At 41.9% G+C, this 18,482-nt stretch overlaps 3 protein-coding genes across 11 annotated transcripts in view; 2 read left to right on the top strand and 1 right to left on the bottom strand.

Moving 5' to 3' along the window:
• LOC105840062 (putative leucine-rich repeat-containing protein DDB_G0290503) overlaps positions 1-11,285 on the top strand; it is a 34,615-nt gene extending 23,330 nt beyond the window's left edge. For all 5 annotated transcript variants that reach the window (XM_036285040.1, XM_012686801.3, XM_012686803.3 and 2 more), the window contains exons 4-9: positions 1,391-1,625; positions 5,792-5,909; positions 6,232-6,385; positions 6,465-6,627; positions 6,771-8,543; positions 8,951-11,285. In XM_036285040.1, the coding sequence (XP_036140933.1) occupies positions 1,391-1,625; positions 5,792-5,909; positions 6,232-6,385; positions 6,465-6,627; positions 6,771-8,321 (2,221 nt within the window). In that variant the 3' untranslated portion in view covers positions 8,322-8,543; positions 8,951-11,285. The remainder of the gene's footprint in view (positions 1-1,390; positions 1,626-5,791; positions 5,910-6,231; positions 6,386-6,464; positions 6,628-6,770; positions 8,544-8,950) is intronic.
• Positions 11,286-11,469: 184 nt separating this feature from the next.
• Positions 11,470-16,650, bottom strand: LOC105840066 (conserved oligomeric Golgi complex subunit 7). Of its 3 annotated transcripts, none has more exons than XM_036285047.1 (11): positions 16,570-16,650; positions 15,284-15,373; positions 14,267-14,452; positions 14,057-14,188; positions 13,780-13,963; positions 13,506-13,699; positions 12,934-13,425; positions 12,701-12,821; positions 12,448-12,621; positions 11,925-12,383; positions 11,470-11,829 (listed from the first exon to the last, which is right to left on the bottom strand). In XM_036285047.1, exons 1-11 carry the CDS (start codon positions 16,633-16,635, stop codon positions 11,657-11,659), a joined length of 2,271 nt encoding a protein of 756 aa, XP_036140940.1. In that variant the 5' UTR covers positions 16,636-16,650; the 3' UTR covers positions 11,470-11,656. The 3 variants fall into 3 exon arrangements, with proteins under 3 accessions (XP_036140940.1, XP_012542265.2, XP_012542266.2); XM_012686811.3 differs by lacking the exon at positions 16,570-16,650 and adding an exon at positions 15,617-15,870; XM_012686812.3 differs by lacking the exons at positions 15,284-15,373; positions 16,570-16,650 and adding an exon at positions 14,959-15,056.
• A 550-nt stretch (positions 16,651-17,200) lies between these two features.
• The window catches only part of LOC105834572, a 108,533-nt gene continuing 107,251 nt past the window's right edge, over positions 17,201-18,482 (top strand). For 2 of the 3 annotated variants that reach the window (XM_036285059.1, XM_036285064.1), the window contains exon 1: positions 17,215-17,303. The gene's annotated coding sequence lies outside the window, so the exon portion shown is untranslated. Of the gene's footprint in view, positions 17,304-18,482 lie in introns of all 3 variants that reach the window. The other variant, XM_036285072.1, reaches the window with a different exon arrangement.

Raw genomic sequence — 18,482 nt, 5'->3', positions numbered from 1 at the left:
TTCATTTATCAAAAATAATAATTGCAACATCCGTGGGAAAAAGATTATTTCGTAAAAACATTCATGCATTAATCAATATTCTATTTCTATACACTTTACTTACTTTGTGTACCAGGAGTAATTATAACCGAAATTAGTATTTTAAATTTTTAATAATTTAATCCATAAATACACACTAATTTCTATGTACCACTTGATTGTAATATTTAACAAAAAACTATCGGGACCCCTACATTTACATCGAGAGAAAATCGAGTCAAAGTTTTTGAAAAAGTCTATAGAGATTGACGGGCCATTGTGTAGTAAACGGCGTTGCGTTGGGAGCGGCCGCGCGTACATAAAACGCACCGGATATTGAGATGAATCTTGGAGTCGCGGCAAGCACGAGGGCAAGCGAGGGGCCAATAAACCAGCTGCGGACCGCGCGGTCTTGAAAGCCGCACTCTCGCCGTGAGGAATTCCGAAAGTCTAATTTCGGACGAGATAGATATTGGCTTACATGCACTTCTGAGGATTCTGCCCGCGCGTCTCCTCTGACCTGCCTCCGCGTCCTCCCGGTTCTCCTCGTCGTTACTCCCTATTCTCTTTCTCCCTCTCTTTCTCATCCTCGGGGAACATCATGCGCCAGATCTCCCTTCATACTCGGATTACAACCAAGAAGGAAACGAGTTCCCCGCGTATTTCTGGCGTCGAAATGCCCGATACTCTCCCGGCGCACCGCGCATTTCTCCATGCCGCTCTCACTTTCACGCCCGTGACGAATTTTTCGCGACGCGAGTCGAATCGAGTAGATTACAGCCGCAATTGACGGTACAGCGATCACCTATTTTTATTGTTGTTATATTATATTTTTACATTGTAAAAACAAGTGACAAATTTATTTGGAAATTCCGGTCAAACAAAATCGTCATCGTTATCAAACTAACGACTCGAATATTTTTACTCGTTATTTGTGGTATTTTATAAATCTTAGACATATTTAGAAATACCTAGAAAAGTTCAAATTTTTCCATTTTGCTGAAAGTTTGTCTCAAATTTGAATACATATAAAAGATGCAAAAAATGCCTTGAGCTATTTAATTGTACGATAGTACTTCTAAATGATAAAAGAGTATGTTAGAATTTTTCGAATTTTTTAGAACCCTTTAAAAAATACAATCAATGACCCAATTGGTCTGACTGACCAGCAAAAAATTCAATTTTTTGTTTGTAGAAAGTTAATTTAAAAGCTAATATTTTTGCGCAAATATTTATATATATTTCACTACAATATCGTAACTTGTATGCACGCAGATAAAAACGTCTATCAAATTTTAAAATAATTTCGAGAAACGTGACGAGTGCATCGGCGCATGTGATATTTTATGCGTCTCGAACGTTTGTTACGTAGGTTTCCGTTTTACTATGAGATCAAAATCATCCTGGTGCTGTGGCTGCTAAGCCCGGCCACCAAGGGCTCCAGTATCCTTTACCGGCGCTTCGTGCATCCCGCGCTAATCCGCCGTGAAGCCGAGATCGACGAGGCTCTAGCACGCGCGACCGAGCAGGGTTACACGGCAGTGCTGCATCTCGGCACCAAGGGCGTCAACTATGCCACCACGGTCCTCATGCAGACCGCCATTAAGGTAAGGCCCTACTCTATGTATAGTAAACCAAATGTTAGAAAAAAGCGTATGTGCTGTTGTACAAAGTGCCTCGGAATCTCATCCCTTCGGCCTGGGGATTCTTCGATCAAATCGATCGAAGAATCCGCGAATGAATGAGACGATTGTTCGGGGCACCTTATATGTGTAGATGTAGATGGGAAACTGGCAGCTTTCAGGGAAGCGTTCCGGTTTAGAAATTTCCATTGATATTCTGTCTATATTTTCAATCATATATATAATTCATTGCTAATGAATATATTTATGACAACATAATTAATTGATTTTTTTTTTACGTAACATTATATAATCTTGTCTTCCGGAGGAGGCTGTCAGTTATCCAGGAATGCTCGTTTGATCTTGTGTACTTTAACCAGCCTGAGTTCTGATTTCACACATAGAACTTCTATCGACCTGCCCTTGGTAGCCGCTCACTAATGATTTTACGTGTTCTTGATTTTTTCTGTTTTCGTTCTGTCCCATCCGCGTTCCCGCACGCCATCGCCCTCTCTCACCGCCGCATCGCCGTCTTATCGTCTAATAAAAACTGAAAAAAAAAAAATACAAAAAAATCGCCATCATCGTCATCCGCAAAACCACGCACGGCAAACACCGAGCACCTAACTACCGCCCGATCATCGCCCTAACCTGCTGCCGTTGCTTAAGAAATTTGTCTACACCGAACCGTCGTCAAACACACGACGAAATTCTGCCACTGACCCGTAACAACAACCAACACAAACATACCAAATTGCTGGCCGATTGAAACGCAAAAAATTATATAATAATAAAAATAAATAAAATCTCGGTAACCACATGATAGAATCTCCCGATCGTACTCCCGACGAATGCACTCCCCGACCGTCAATCAGACCCGGCGATTTCTAGCTTAGCCAACCCCAGAACAACAACGCGGTTAGACAGCCAGCTGGACGGGCCGGATTGTCCGGACGGCAGCGCGGTCTGCAGCCATCCGTATGCTAAGTCCGATGACCTGGCGATAGGCGACACGGACGCGATCGTCGGTTGGCAATTCCGCGATTCGACATCGGACGACGACGACGACGAGGAGATGATGCAGGAGCTGCCGACGACGGACACGGATTGTGAACTGCTGGAGGAGCAACAGCAGCCAATGGTGTTCAAAGTGCCCGAGAAGGAAGCACCGAAAAAGACACGAAAGCCCAGGAAGGAGCGCGGCACCACGAACAAAGTCACCAGGCGAACACAGAAGACTCGTGCCTGCAAGTCGACCTCGAAGAATTATGATGTGGATTTCAGTGACGACGCCGAGGTTAACTAAAGAAAGAGAAAGAAAGAGATGTGGATGATTCCGCACAGACGGTGGGAAAATGGAGATGAACCACCGGAAGCTTGAAAAGCAGGCCGAATGAATTGACGAGATTGGGAAGTGTCGGCCACTCTCATCGGAGGTTGTTGGACGATGTATTACTACGAGTGATCAGTAAAAGACTTTCTTACGTGTAAGAGAAAGCGTAAGGCTCGAAACAGATTTTTTTTTTTTATACTATACACTCACTTTGATATTTTTCTTTCATGCAATTTACGTGTTTTCCTTTTACGTTTCTTTTTTCTTTTTTTTAATGTGATTGCGCGAGACAAAATTTTTTGTTCGCGGATTTACGATAAATTTTTAGTTGCGATACATATACTCTCTTCTCTGTATTGCCTTCATAAGTATAAAATTACTGTGTGTGTGATTGCTTAACTGTGGACAATACATTTTAGTAGAAAGATTGTTTGATACACTGTTATGAGTAGATAAGAGACCTTTTATACAATCTTGTATCCTTTTTTTTTTAGAAGACACGAAAATTTCAAAAGTTTAATCGCACAATAACTATAGTGTGGAAAACTTTTAATTGTGTACACATTTTCGACCAAGACTCGTTAGTCGTAACCACTCATATGCCTTACTTCGATTTATATTTTTCCACGTGAACTTCGTTCTAAGAATTGTAAAGATTATGTCTTAGGTGGAATGTAAGGTTGTTTGATACACTGATAGTTTTAGTAGCAATCTCAATATTTTTTAATATTCCGCACATTGCCTTGACATTAATAATAACGATAATGTCAATTATCAAAGCGCGCGATGACGTTTAGTTTAAGAGTTTGTGAACTTAAGAACGATGATTCAAAAATCGTCGAAACATATTAAAGAAGAAATTTCATAATATTGAATGGAAATTCTATGTAATTAACTGTCAGCAATTACATGTCTTTTTCCTATTATGTCGTTTTTATCTCATACGATTCTTCAGTAAGTTTAATGATACAATTAAGACAATCAACCGTCATTTACCAATCAACGTTGACTTCGATCAATTCTAAGACTACAAGATACTTTTTTGAAGCTATACAGTGAATTTTTCAGATTTAGTCGGATATTTTTTATATGTAAATCTGGTTATATGCTTTTTGATAAATTTTTTCTAAGAAAATACAACAAGTATTGTAAATCGATCAATTATAAAATCGGTTTGTTAAACCACATGTATTTACACAAGGCATAATTCCTATGAATGTTAGACTTGAAATTTTTATCGACTTGAAATTTTCCATCTTTAAAAACTCATGTGCTTAGTTCTGGAGTCATTAAATAAATTTCCTTTTTTTTTACTCTATAGTAGAATTATTGTATATTTACAAAAAAAAAGACAACAAATTTGTTAGATTAACTCGATCCAGATAGTTGATGCAACGGGACTTCAAACACAACGTTATTTATACCGCATCTGTTCTATACATGTTCGATAAATCATAAATTTTAGAAAATGCGTTCTGGGAGATGAAGCCAAAAAAAAGAGTTGTGAATACGAAAATCGAATGAACATAATGCAATTAGATGCATAATCGTTCATCATCATCATCATTATTGTTGTATAGCTAGTATTATTCGCGTGTGTGTGTGTGTGTTGTCATCTCGTTTGCGCGTTTCACCTGCAAAGTTACCAACAATATCTGTGTTAGATCGCGCGCACATGGAAAAATCGTAATAAAAATAAAACTTTAATCCCATCGCCGATCAACGAACGCTGAACGTGTCCTGCCGTTCCGGATGGACCAGGCGCCGATAAAGTGTTGATCGTTATTCGTTGACTCGTTTATGGAGATGCATAGACGAAAGATCGCGTGCGTTACTTCTTGCGATTGTACGGAAGAGAGAGTTTTTGTACGTCATGCTACAGTTGAGCACACGTAATCGGTTATTCTTCTGGAGGAATTGCACATTACGTATGGCCATACGACTGAACGCTTTAGCTGTAATGTGTGCGTTATGTATAGTAAATTAGAAATTGATATAGGGAAAGGCGTGCAAGTCAGTTTTTACCTTTGCGGCAACAAAGACGATTTCTGACCGTGCAAACCCCAGTGCCTTCTCTCACATCATATTGCCATAAATTTTTCCGTGTGCGAGCGCTTAGCGTCGAGCTGTTCTAGCGGATAAGATTTTTGTACCCGATCCCAAAGATGCTGATTATTATGATGAGCTGATTCCTTTCTTTTCAAATAAAAGTTTTATTTGGATGAGCTTTCGGTTCTCTATTTTTTGTTTTGTTCGTTCATTTCGCCGCAACGACCACCGCGTCCTGTCTTGTACATTCGCCTCCCGCTGTATCCCGAACGGCGATCTCATCGCAGGCATAACTCTCGCATCGAATTCCTTCAAAAGCAGCGCATTCTTACCAAGAATATAAATTCACTTTCGATTAACTTGGAACTAATCGCCATAAATGACGCGCTGTATTAGACGCGACGGTTACTTACGCATACTGCACGCATTTCTATCGTCGGCTGTCGCGTGCTTCTGGACGGCGCATGTTTAACAGAACGACACGTATAACGTCCGGGAAAAAACAAGAAATCGCCTTCGGATTGATCTAAATCCGGCGTAAGGGGAGTTTGCCTTCCGTGACCGGGTGACGGCCAGATAACACATTAACATCTTTTTCGTTGGTAAGATTTTTTATTTTGTTTTCTTTTACTTAATCGACTCTCTGAATTTTTCTCTCGGATGACTTAATTTTCTTTTCTTTTTTGTTCGTCCTTTTTTTTAAATCGCAGTAAGTAACGTGCTGCGTCGTTTGCGGCGCATGTGTTTCACGAGCGACTTCCTTTTCCAGGGCGGCGGCGGGCTGGTGCAACAATTGAGGAAGAGTTACAGCCTCAGTGATCTAACCGGCGAGAAGGAGGACGAAAATAGAAACACACCCGATGCGCGTGACGGGACGGACATGGAAGGTAGCTGATCCCTAGCGATCGCAACGTGCTAATTAGACGAAGATTTCGCGAGAATAAAAGCAAATTTGCTCGAACATGAGCATTCGCAAACATTCCTCGATTCTTCTTTTTGCATTTTTACACATTTATGTATATCTATTTTAGACATTTTGGATATTCAATTTTATATATATCGCGTATATTTTATGTAATTTTATGTACATGTACGCGTATTATCCTATTCTATAAATTTTAAAATTTAAATGTCGAATATAAAACAAGACGCGTTAGTGAACAGCTTAGCGGCTTAAATTTTAAATAAATATATCTGTGATTTTTTTAGTGGAACCTCGCCGAAGAGAGCACATCGGCAGAAGAGGTTATAGTCCTCGCAGAACCCAGTCCAGCAGCAACGCGTCTCGAGTGGAGATGTATTTTTCCGAAGTGGATGTCGAGGTTCGACAGCCAAGGCCTAGAGAGCCTATAGCTAGTTTAACGTACGTAGCTCGAGCTAACTTACGACGATCGCGCTTGACGTTAAGCGCTCGGTAATAACGAATCTTTCTACGTTTATAGAAATATAAGGTCTTCGGACGACATATCTAGTGGTTACAGTAGCGGCGAGGCATTGCAGACTCAGCGCATGACTTCTCAGGGTGACTCTTTAGTAAGAACATCGAGCGTCGGTGCGAGAACACGCGCGAAGACCACTCGCTCCACTACGAAGAAGACGCCCGAAGTAAGCCGATAAAATGTACCATGTAGGGGTCAAACATCGATTAACAAAAAATTTTAAAAAGAGAAAAAAATCACACATCATTCTTTGGCGCACATTCGTGGACTCAGTTAATAACACGTACTTTTTTGTGTACTTCTTTGAAGGACAGGAGCGAGGATTTCGACTTCACACCTTCTGAAAACGTTTCCCTACCGTCGTCCCTAAACATCCTCACTCCCGAACAAGCTGTCGAGCTTTTACTATTGTTGTCCCAGAGTAACAAATCGGTAGACCTACCGACATTTATTACCGCATCTAGTATCGATTACGATGAATCCACAAACGAAAACCGATTCGCAACGAAAATAGACGATAATGAATCGTCATCGACGGAATCGAGCGGCGAGTTCGTTGACATAGACTCGCAACAAATAGACGTGCAAACAGTTCAAACTATTGAGATCAAGAATATCTCGACGGAAAACTTATCAATACCCATGGTGACAAAAAACGTAGACAAAATAAATATTGATAGTTCGATAAAAGAATCTGATTTTCAGAAAGACAGTTCTAATGCGCAAATCAAATATGTTGACGACGAACCAAATAGTAACCAAATAGTTTCGTCTATTTCCCAAAAGCAAGACGTTTCTAACGTACAAATTGAATATATTGATGATGAACCAAAAGGTAATAACCGAGTAGCTTCAGCTGTTTCCGAAAAGGACGAAGTAGCAGCCAATCTCGAACGAACAACCGGCGAGATTTGTCAGCAAAAGTTCGATGAACTGAAACAGTTATTAGATGACGCGCACAAAGCTGTAACAGGCATTGTATCTTCCCAAGAAAAATTGAATACGCTTGACAGAGGTAAGGAATACGCAAATGTACGGGAAATTAGAACTGGCGATTCGTCGAGCACTCGCGTTCGCGATATCGTAGTCCATTCTCCCGATATGCCGAGCACATCGAGCGATCTCGATGGCGATAATCGCGCGGGGAAATATCATAAAAAGCCCGCTCCGAAAGCTCCAATAACTAACAAGGCAGTAACATGTAATGAAGACATTAACGAAAACGAGTCTCAAAACGCTTTGAAGGCCACGTTGGTCATTAAAACTGGAACGTTGAGAACTGTTTCAAACCCAGATGCCAAGAAAGACATATTCCTGGCGCATGGTCCCCCAGACACAAAGAAAAAAAAGAAGAAATCTAATAAATTACGCGCCAAGGAAAGCTTTACCAAATTATTAACGATCCCAAAGAACATCTTTCACAGCGCTTTTCATAAAGAGCAGAGCGAAACTTCCTCCAAGGAGGAAGATTCCAGCTCAACGTACTCCGAGACTAGTGGACCCACGTCGAGATCGAATAGTATTGGGTCCCAGGTGTTCGTCGACACAGCCGCAAAATTATCTGTTTCAAAGCAGGAAGTGGATGTGGAAGAGATTCCACTAAGATCGGAGTGTGACGACGATACTAAAAATTTCAACAAAAATATAAACTCTTTCGAAAAATTGAATACTGAAATTGTACCGTTGAATGAAGTTGAAGTTACTCTTAAAACTGAAAGTAATAAAAAAGAAGAAGATGCAATGAATATGAAGAGATCTGACAAACCTGAAAAGAACATTGAAAATGAATCAAACTCTCAGATTCGCGAAATGTCGCTATCTTACAGCGACAAAAAAGAGATCATCACTGATATTAATTAATTAAGCGTAATGTCTCACAGGAAAATTATATCAACTAATTATTTTATTAAAATATTAGCTAATTAATTTATTAAATGTTTACGTGTATCTATTTTTTCTTTCATGTTTTTATTAAGATATGATAAAAAGCTTGTTCCTTCTCTTTGCATCCTACTTCCCGTACATCATATTTTATCCTAATTGGAAATCCGGGCAGAAGAGATGGACTGTTCCATTAAGATCGTATGAACTAGTTTCTGATTTCCGAGTCTTACTTTAAAATTAACTGCAATTTCTTTGCTTAATTATAACACATAACAATTCTAACTGTTTATTTTATCCTTGCATGATGTTAATTTTTGACGTGGCATTATAATGCAGTTAATCTTTTTTAAATTATATGAGTGAATGGTTTGCGTTTAAAATCAGAGGTTTCTAGTACTTAAACTACCTTGTGAGTGATTTATAATACAGATATGCAACTAATGTTGCATATTGAGTTTTAGTATAAATTTTTGAAAAACATATTTTTGCTATTTTTACCATTTTTATTGACAAATTTTTATCAAAACCATGAAAAAAATGGCAAAAAATTGACAATATGCCTAGGTAAAAAAACTACACTAACATTATATCTTTATGTATTTCAGATAACAAGTTTCGCTACTTTACCTCGAAGTAAGAAGACTAGTAGTAAGAAAAAAGTGGCATGAAACCTCCCTGCTGCTGACCGTATCAAGGAGTAAGACCAAGTCCATTGTAACGAAGAAAAAAAAATCTTCACCGGCGTGCGGGTCTAAATTTTGCACGAGCCAGGTATAACGGGCACACTGTCGGTCAGCAGCGAATATGAATTAGCCAAAACACGCGATGTATACAATTGAATGTTTCTAGCACCGTTATTTCTTAATTCAGCTTTTTTATTTTATTTAACTTGTTAATCGTTAGTTAGTTTTCATTAGCCGGAAAGGGCAGAACCCAGTCTTTTCTCTCATTTATTCGCAAGAAACTTGCCGGATATATGCGAGGATAAAAGAAAATTCTGACAGCTTGTCTCATCCTCGGAAAAGAAGAAACGTTTATACAAGTAACGTTTATATACATACACTGAATCGTCAATCACGTCGAGTCACGTTGCACCGTTGCTCACAGTCATCCGACACATTGTTACACGATTCGATAATTTCTTATATGTATCTTAAGCTCTCTCGCGAGAGAGTCCAGTCTAGCTTTTATATGCTAACGTTTGGTAGTGCTGTCATAGGTAGGGAGGACTTGATACAGTTATATATTTGCTTACAAATAGGCTTCGTTTGTAACGAAACTTGCTGTAATCGCGGTGTAGTCGAGAGTGGAGTAGAAAAAGGAGTCCGTGCTAACCCAAATCAGGGATCCCGGTGCTTAATTTCCGACATAGGTGACCGAGGGAATCAACAAAGGAATCCTCCATCAGCGACTGCAAAATAGCCGCGCGATAACTTTGATATTGTGAACACTATTGTAATTGAACAAATTAAATCTAGTCAACGAGGAAAATGAGTAGGAACTCAGACCATATTGAAATAGTGCCACGCGATTGCCTGTATATAATTCTCTTTTCACTACCGAATAGTAATTTGATGGACCGTCTAACTTATGATTACGTATGCGTGTCGCAGAGAATTGTGTGGACTTAACTGAATAACTGTTCTCCCTCACACGAAATCTTAAGTTTAAGAAATCGCGCGAAAAGAAAAAAAGAAAAAACTACAGATACGATCTTGCGTAAAGACCAACGATTAATCCGTGACAAATTATCAAGAGTATTGTTGACGTGCGAGATCATTTTCAATTTTTGCACGCTAGCAATTCGAAAACAAGATACTAGCGATGTACTTTGACAGAGTGAGTTTTTTTAAGACAACTAGCTATATTCTTAACTTTATATCAGTTTTATCTCCTCGCGCTCTTATTTAGAATATATATCTTGCTTGTGTCTAACTCACGCGATAAATTTTTAATTTAAAAATATATTGTAATTATATTTCTCGTATAGAGTATACTTTCATTAGAGCGAATGATTTTATATCGTACGCTCGCGAAAGTCTTACGCACAAGTCCTACGACTATTTTAAATTTATTGTATACGTTAATGGATTCGTATATAGTTTATCATACTGTGTACTTTAACATTTATTACATTGTACCTTAGATAAAATTTATACATTGCGTACAATTAACTTAAATTTAGAAACAAGAAGAACACGGTGTGTTAATGTATCAATTGTACACTCGATGAGTGATGTTACTCGATTAACAGTTGTTGATTTTGCGTGTATATAGGTTGTACGCAAAAAGTTCACGATACCATCGGGAAAGAAAAATGTAGCAAATGCTTTTGATACACCTCCTGATGTATAAATAAATCATGTATAAATGGAAATTAATTATAAAATATAAAAAGTAACATATTAAATGCGGATCTCTACGCAAAATAGATATTTTTATTCAATCTAAATGTGCAATATTCGCACAAAGTTATGCATTTGCTGCATTTTATCTGCATCTTTATAACACGACTCGTTGAAAAACGTTAATACGTATTTGTCTCGAACTTTATATATATTTATGCGAGAATATGTGATAAGAGAGTGAGTGAAAGAGTAAGAGAAAGTGCTCAACTATGAATCTCTACCGGTGTTAAGCGGTCGGTTTCCTATAGATCTTATATATAAAGATATCTCTCGTTCTTTGTAAGTATTTAACGCCTCTGGCGCATAAATTATGTCTCGAGCTATTCTGGTGCTGCGATCTTTGTAATTTGTTTTATATAGCTTCGTATTTCGATACAGTATACGAGAGAAAGCAGAGTCGAAAAAATACGTTTGAAATAAAAAGTTGCTCTGTGTCCGAGTTGCTCGGAAAATTATCGATGATGCAGAGTGATATCGCAATTGACAGTATTTCAGTTCAAACATAATGTAGCGAATAAATGACATTAAAATACGATATCTGATGAATGCCCGCACTTGTCCTAATTAGAGAATATTATATATCCGTGTCGTTCAAGTTAAACTTGAGTTTTCACTCGATAAAAGTCGAATCTTTTAAACAACTCTGTTTTTGTTTATAAAAATATAGATCTTGCAATAAATATAAGGTGTGTGTTAAATGAAAAGATAAAACATAATAAGAATGCATTTGTATATGTATATACAATATAGTACTATACATAACTTTACTTTTTACAATTATAGGATAATTTGCAAATATATTTCATAAATGTCGCGCGAAATCATACATTTTGTGTAAAGTATGGAACGGAAAACCGGAGGGTCTCACGTTGTGATACCGTGTCCAGTTTGACAAGGACTGTGTCAGCCGGAAGACGTAATGTTGCGCATTTGCCTGACTGCAGCTACGACACGAGCATTGCATCCGGAACTACCGCTCTGATAATCCTCTGACGGTAATCTGAGCAGTAAGGACATGTGTTGAAGGTTCTCCGATAAGCATAGACCAAGCTCCTCTAGTACATTACCCAGATAATCTGTAATACGCGTGATGATAATTTTTAATATTATTTAATATATTCCTTTGCAATTTCTTCAAAAATTATAAAATTGTATGTAACGAGATACTTACCGATATCAGTTGCGAGCTGTTTGCAAGCAACGGAATTCAACTGGCAGATACCCAAGGTTTGATCCTGAAACATTTGACACGTTCCCCGAGCAACAATGTCCAAGAGTATACTAGTGAATCCAGATTCGGCCGAGCCTTGAACATATTGCGGATCGGCTGCCTTCAACGCTTGCGTTAGACTCGGATTATCCCTCAATAAAAACGGCTCCAAGTGTTGCGGCAACGTCATTAAATACTGCCCGACCTGAGTAATGTACTCTTGAGGGGCGAAACTATAATCTGGTAGATCTGAACTTAAATTGGACATTTTGTTGGTCTCCTGTGACCAGGCTGGTGCCTTTTGCACCAACAACAGCTGAGAGAATATTGGCGCGAAAATAACTTCATACGTAATATGATGTAAGTCAGTGCAGAGTTTTTGAATAGATTTTATAATTGAATCGAGAATCGTCTTGTCTTCTGCAAAAGAAAAAGAAATTAGTAATTTATTTTCTGTAACATTATAGTTTATTATTATGCGTACCTCTTTGAAAAGATGCAACAAGATTTTCTAGATCGACACATCCTGCCGGAGTTAGCAGTAACTTTTTATACTGACAAAAAACACTACCATTCGTGTTCTGTAGTTTGTTATTAGCTTCTGTTATGTCGATCACGAGCGACTTTTCGAATTGTTGCACTTGATGCAAGAGATCACCTGTATAGCAACACGCAATTTAGATTAATAATCTTACGTTTGTGTTAATATAAGAAATTTATTGATCGCTGAAAATCACCTATATTTTGCATCAACGTAAGACACATTTGGAATAAATTCCAATCTTCGTGTCTCACCTTCTTTCTGTCAAGTTGTCTCAAACATTGCTGATATTTTTCGAGATATTTATTAAAATAAATCTGCAAAAGATAGATCGTCAATTTAATAAAAAAAATATATTTTATAACTTACGCCGACAAAAACTCTGATGTAAGTGCAAAAGTATAATAATGTCTTTAAGTTTAAACGTACATTTAACGAGTGTAGTAAACCAGGATATCCGCAACCTTCTGTGAAAAGCTTACACCGCTTATTGGCTTCGCTGGCGTAGCCCATAACTCGCGAAATACTAAGAGAAAGGGAATTAATAGTGTCGCTTAAATCGTCGTGCGTGCGATCCAAAAACTGTAGATGCTGCTCCAACTGTGCGGTTTCGAATGTGCTATACTTTGCGACATAAGGAACGTAAGGCGCGTATACAGCTTGCGCTAGTGACAGTAACTTTTCGTTCTGCAATTTTCCGTGAAGAGACGTTTCGATGGCGCCGCTGAGATTAACGGCAAAATGCCGCGTCATCTGTTTCAATTCGAGTAGAATGGACAATTGCACCGCGTTGGAATGTTGTTTTAGTACGGCCTCTATGCATTCCGGAATACCGGGATCGAGGCTCCTCAAAAGGTCAGCATAAACCTCGATATGAATGTCTACCGAGGCGTTAGGAAAGACTTGATGGCACCATTTCACCTTTAACACAAACAGTTACAGAAAAACATTCGTAAAGCAGCAATAATAATATTTTGATCTGACAAGAAAGTAACGCATACCTGTTCGTGCCAAGAAGATAACAGTTTGTCATAATATGTACGTAGCCAGTAAGTGACATTCTCGTCTTGCGCTAACTCGATGGTACGTCTCCATTCTTGGCCCAACGAGACCTTCAAGCAATTGTGATAGTACTTGAGAAGCTGAGGCAAACGTTCCATCTTGCCAAAGATATCCACGTAAGTTTTGGATTGCTCTAAACACAAATATACGCGACACTGATATCGCATCTCTCAAGGTGAATAAATCTATGTCTCTCGACATTGTGAGTTTTACCTAAATTAACAGCGGTAAAAGCTTGGACCAGTCGCGGACTGGCTATCGCCTCGAGGCGATTTTTCAGGCCTTCTAATTGCAGCTTTTTATCCTCGTAGTCGACAACACTCGCGAGCATAGCCAGAGACTTCTGCATGCTGAACAATTTATTAGATATAGCCTCGATATCGCCCGACTCAAACACCTATTTCATATTAAGAGAAATAATATAATTGAATTACTATTATTGCATATTACATTAAGATAGTAGAAAAAAACAATTGCAACTTTCACATACCTCTTCCACGTCATTAGCCAACACCGTCCAATTGTCGGCCTCGTGTAATCCCTGCTTAGCGGTTTGTAATTCCGTTTTTATCCTATCGATCCTCTCTAACGTAGCCATAGAAGAGGCTGTATCCTTCTCGATCTGCATTTCAATGTTCCTCTAAAGTTTCTTGCGACCATCAAGATAAATATTTGAAAAAATTATTAGGTATGAACCAACCTTCGCGATCTCTTGCTTGACAGCGACCATTTTTTCTCTCAGTGCTAACGTTTCTTGTTGCAGGAGTTGAGTGTCTCTTAAAATTCTTGGTAGGCTAGAGAGAACGGATTGACTGGTCTCCTCTAAGGCACCGTTAACTTGTTGCACATATAATTGCAACTTCATCACTAATGACGAGACAAAAGCCTGCAAAACAGTGATACGCATCTTTTCGAAAAACAGTTGCTTATTGTATTTTCATAAAATGAGAGTTCACATTAACACTTTGTACATATATTGATATTCGAATTTTCTTCAATAAATTCATTTTCTTGAAAACCAAGAGCATTGTAATTAGTTATAACATTTACATTTTTTGTTCTTAGAAACAATCGTACAAACACTATCTAGAGGTGTTACGGCATATGTAAGTCATTAAAAAGTTTTGTAAGTGATGAAAATTAATTCAGAAGCGTCGTGACGTACGGAATGTTAATAACAAACCGAGATTAAAGTGCATTTCAAGATGACTCTTATATTATTACTTAAATATAATTAATCTCTTATCCTCATGAATACGCCGGCCCCATCATTTATTTACAATGACATTGAAATTCGTGCTGCCGAAGATAACGTTATCATTCAACGGCGAAATTACATTTGCGTAATAATTTATTCGAAATATATACGAAAGCAGACAAAAGTATGCGTACCGCTGCGTCACGGAACACAAGTGGCAAGATTTATTGTCGGTCGGTACATGACATGCGACAGTCCATGTCCCGACGTAAATTTCGGCGTGAGATACGCGAGAGCCCGGCGGGAATCTCGTCCTTCGGCAGCCGAGGACCGCTTTCCGCGGTGGTGCGGAGGAAAAGGAGAGAAAAAGGAGAACCGCGTCTTGAAGAGGAGAGTCGAGCGGCGGGCCGCGGGCGGCGGAGGCCGCCAGTCTGGCGGCCGAGGGGCGTCGCGGCGACTCGGCCGACGGGGACGGGAGATCGACGGGGGAGCGGAGGATGGTGGCCCGTGGCGACTTACGTCCTTGTTCTCCTGCGCCTCGGTGGACTTGAACGTCCGGTTGATCCACTCCTTCACGTCGAAGCTGTCCTCGGAGAACGCGGCGACGTCCTGAAACGGCCATTTTGAGGTTAGGAACAACAATCCGTAGAGCCGCCTGTCCGCGCCGTCGGTTCCTTCTTTCGCGGGCGCGAATTTGCACGGGGGAGAAGATTCAACGATCGCGATCGAGTACGAGTTTCCACGTCACCGTGAGCGAGCAGGCAAATGAGTCTCGGGGGAAAGAACGCCAAGGGAAGCGAAAAGATAAAAAATAGAAAAGAAGCACCGCGCACCGACGCTGCGCTCGCTTACCATGACGAGGAGAGCGAAAGAACGACGAAGAAACGGAGAGAGATTTAGAGAGAGAGGGAGAAAGAGCGTCCCGTCCCGCGGTCGTGCGCGTTTCGGGGAGGCGATCTCCGGACACCGCGCCGGGTGCAAGGTCGGTGTCTACACCACCAGTCCACGTTCTCCGTTTCGATCGCTCGCCGTGTCGTTATCGTCCGTCGCCACCGCCGTTCGCCGCCGCCGTCACCGTGGTACCGCGCGGACGAGTGGCGCGCGGCACGAGGAGAAGAGAGAGAGAGAGAGAGGGAGAGAGAGAGAGAGTCGTCCGTCACGCAACGAGCGCGGCCTCGCTCGCCGCCCGCGCGCGCCCGATCGGCCGCCTTGTCGTCCCCGCGCGTTCTTCTTCCGCGGTACTTGTACTCGCGTGCGCTCCGAAATCCTCGCGGGTTCGCCAAATATTCGCGTGCGTGCGTGCGTGCGTGCGTGCGTGCACACGTGTGGGGATTGAGGAAGGAAAAGCAAGAGACGAAGAGAGAGAGAGAGAGAGGGTAAATTCATGCGAGACGGATCGATCGCACGGTGCATCGTGCCACGACCGACAACGACGGCGGCGGCGATGATAACGACAAAGACGTCGACGACGAGAAGGAGGATGAAGAGGTTGACCGCCTCGGCGCGGGACGTTCTCTAAGGCTTGACAGCCTCCGACGGAAAGAGACGACGGCGGGCGGGCGTCCGTTTCATCGTGCGCGGTGCGTCACGGAAAAGTGCGTCGAGCAGTCTCAATTGTAAGCGAGAAAGAGGGAATGTATGCGTGTATGTGTGTGTCTGAGAGAGAGAGAGAGAGAGAGAATGGAGGGACGATAGAGACGAGTATGCGTGTCGCGCGCGCGAGAGGGAGAGAAAGAGAGAGAGAGAGAGAGAGGATGAGAGAAGGGAGCGACGTCTCTCTTAGCGGCGATCATGATAAAGACTACTTGTGTGTGTCTCGGATTCCAGAATACGCTCGTGGAGGCGGCCACCACCTTGTTGGACGCGGCCATCGCCACCACCACCACCGCCACCGCCGCCGCCGCCGCCGCCGCCGCCGCCGTCGTCGTCGTCGTTGCCGTCGCCGTCGCCGTCGCCGTCTTCCTCCCCCTTGGAGCGCAATCGGGAGTTCCCCGCGTTCCCGAAGTGGAGCGAAGCGCGCGTTACTCGTTTGTTCTTGCGGCGAGGCTACTTCCTACTCCCCAGGTGGTGCGTACCGAGGCGGCGAAAAAAAAGACCAGACGAGAGGGGGAGGGAGAGGGAGAGACAAACGGCGAGGGAGAGAGAGGGGTAATGGAAAACGGCGCGTTATATGCCGTTTCCGGGCCCTTTGTCGATCGCCACGCCTTCGAGGCTGCGTTTGCGCCACGTTATTTGCGCAACAGTTGGAAGCTGGAATTTCGTCTCCCCGAAAATCACCCCCGCACGCCGCAGCGGCTCAAGTAGTAAGGAAGGGAGAGAAAGACGCGCGACGCGAGGCGCGCTGCCTTCCCGTCGTCGTTGTGGACGAGAACCCAGGAGCGACTCGATGGCTGGCTGGCTGGCTGGCTGGCTGACTGGCTGACTGACTGACTGGCATCACCACTACTACTACTACCAACCCCCTCGCCCTTCCGTTCGCAAGAGGGCCGACAGCCGTTGTCGACAGTCCGTGAATCGTGCGCACACATGGCCGATTGCCGTACGTTACATGCACTTATACGGGGTGTACCCGAAGACGCGCGCGCTTCCTTAGTGGCTAAGAAGCGAGACGGTCGGTTGTTGCGGTCGGTTTCGAGATATCCGTCTCATTATCGGGCTAACGCGCGCGGAAAATTAACAATAACGCGTGCACGAGATAGTTGTAAAGTCAGATCTGAGACTTGGCGCGATCATAGAGTCGTTAGCTCTTGCATTCGTAGATTAGGATCGACAAGAATTGTATGATAAAATCGGAGTTTAAGGAGATAGCGCGAAGGAAGCGCGCGCGGTTTCCGGAACATCCCGTATAATCGCGTCACATACTTGTATCATACTTGTTTCATACGCTAAATTTAAACTGGCTGACCCGACCAATTAACTCGGGGGCTCGGAGGCGCGCGAAGGCGTAGTTGCGTGGTGCGACGCTCGTTCCATTTTCTTCATCGTTCTCCTTTTCCTCCTCCTTTTTCGCGTAGCGTTTTTTTCGCAGACCCGAGTAATTCTCGCGAGTAATTCTCTTTCCCCGATGAAATTCAATTCATCGGCGAACCGAAATTCAGTTTCGCCACGCGGTCGTCTCGCGCAACGCACGCCGCCTCGTGCCACGCACCGCCGAGGTGCATCCGACGCATCCATGCAGAGATCCCACTTTACGCATTGTTAAATCGACGCCTTTTGCAAAATTATGCGAGCTCCTCGGAATCGAGGAGACGATCTGGCCTACCTACTATTATGCACATCAATATACCGATTCGAGACGTTGCGACAAAATTATAAGATCTTTTTTTTTTTCAACCCGCACTCCAATCTGGCATCGTAGATTAATGATCGGCTTGCCGATCGTCGTCGATCGTAAATCGACGCGTGGATGATAAGTAGTATAAGGACTCTCGTGGAAAAAAAGATTTGCAAGAGAGATTGCCTGCAAAAATGGCAGAACCCCTCTCCTCCCTTCCCATTGCGAGACTACCGTCTATCTCGTGCGGTTTGGACAATCAATGGGCATTGTTGAATGTTCCTTGAATGTCCCGCGCGGCACATTCATCTATCCAGCGAACATTGCAGCTCTGAATGTTCCAAATCTGGCTAATATTCTTCGATACCGTGTATCGAAGAAAGATAAGAGAAAAAGTTGCATGTAACGTTGAAAACCTCATAATCGGAGATCTTATGAGTAGTT

Source organism: Monomorium pharaonis, chromosome 1 (assembly GCF_013373865.1).
Source record: "Monomorium pharaonis isolate MP-MQ-018 chromosome 1, ASM1337386v2, whole genome shotgun sequence".
Classification (NCBI taxonomy): domain Eukaryota; kingdom Metazoa; phylum Arthropoda; class Insecta; order Hymenoptera; family Formicidae; genus Monomorium; species Monomorium pharaonis.
The sequence above is the reverse complement of the archived record's forward strand: the minus strand, read 5'-3'. Positions and strand labels throughout refer to the sequence as shown.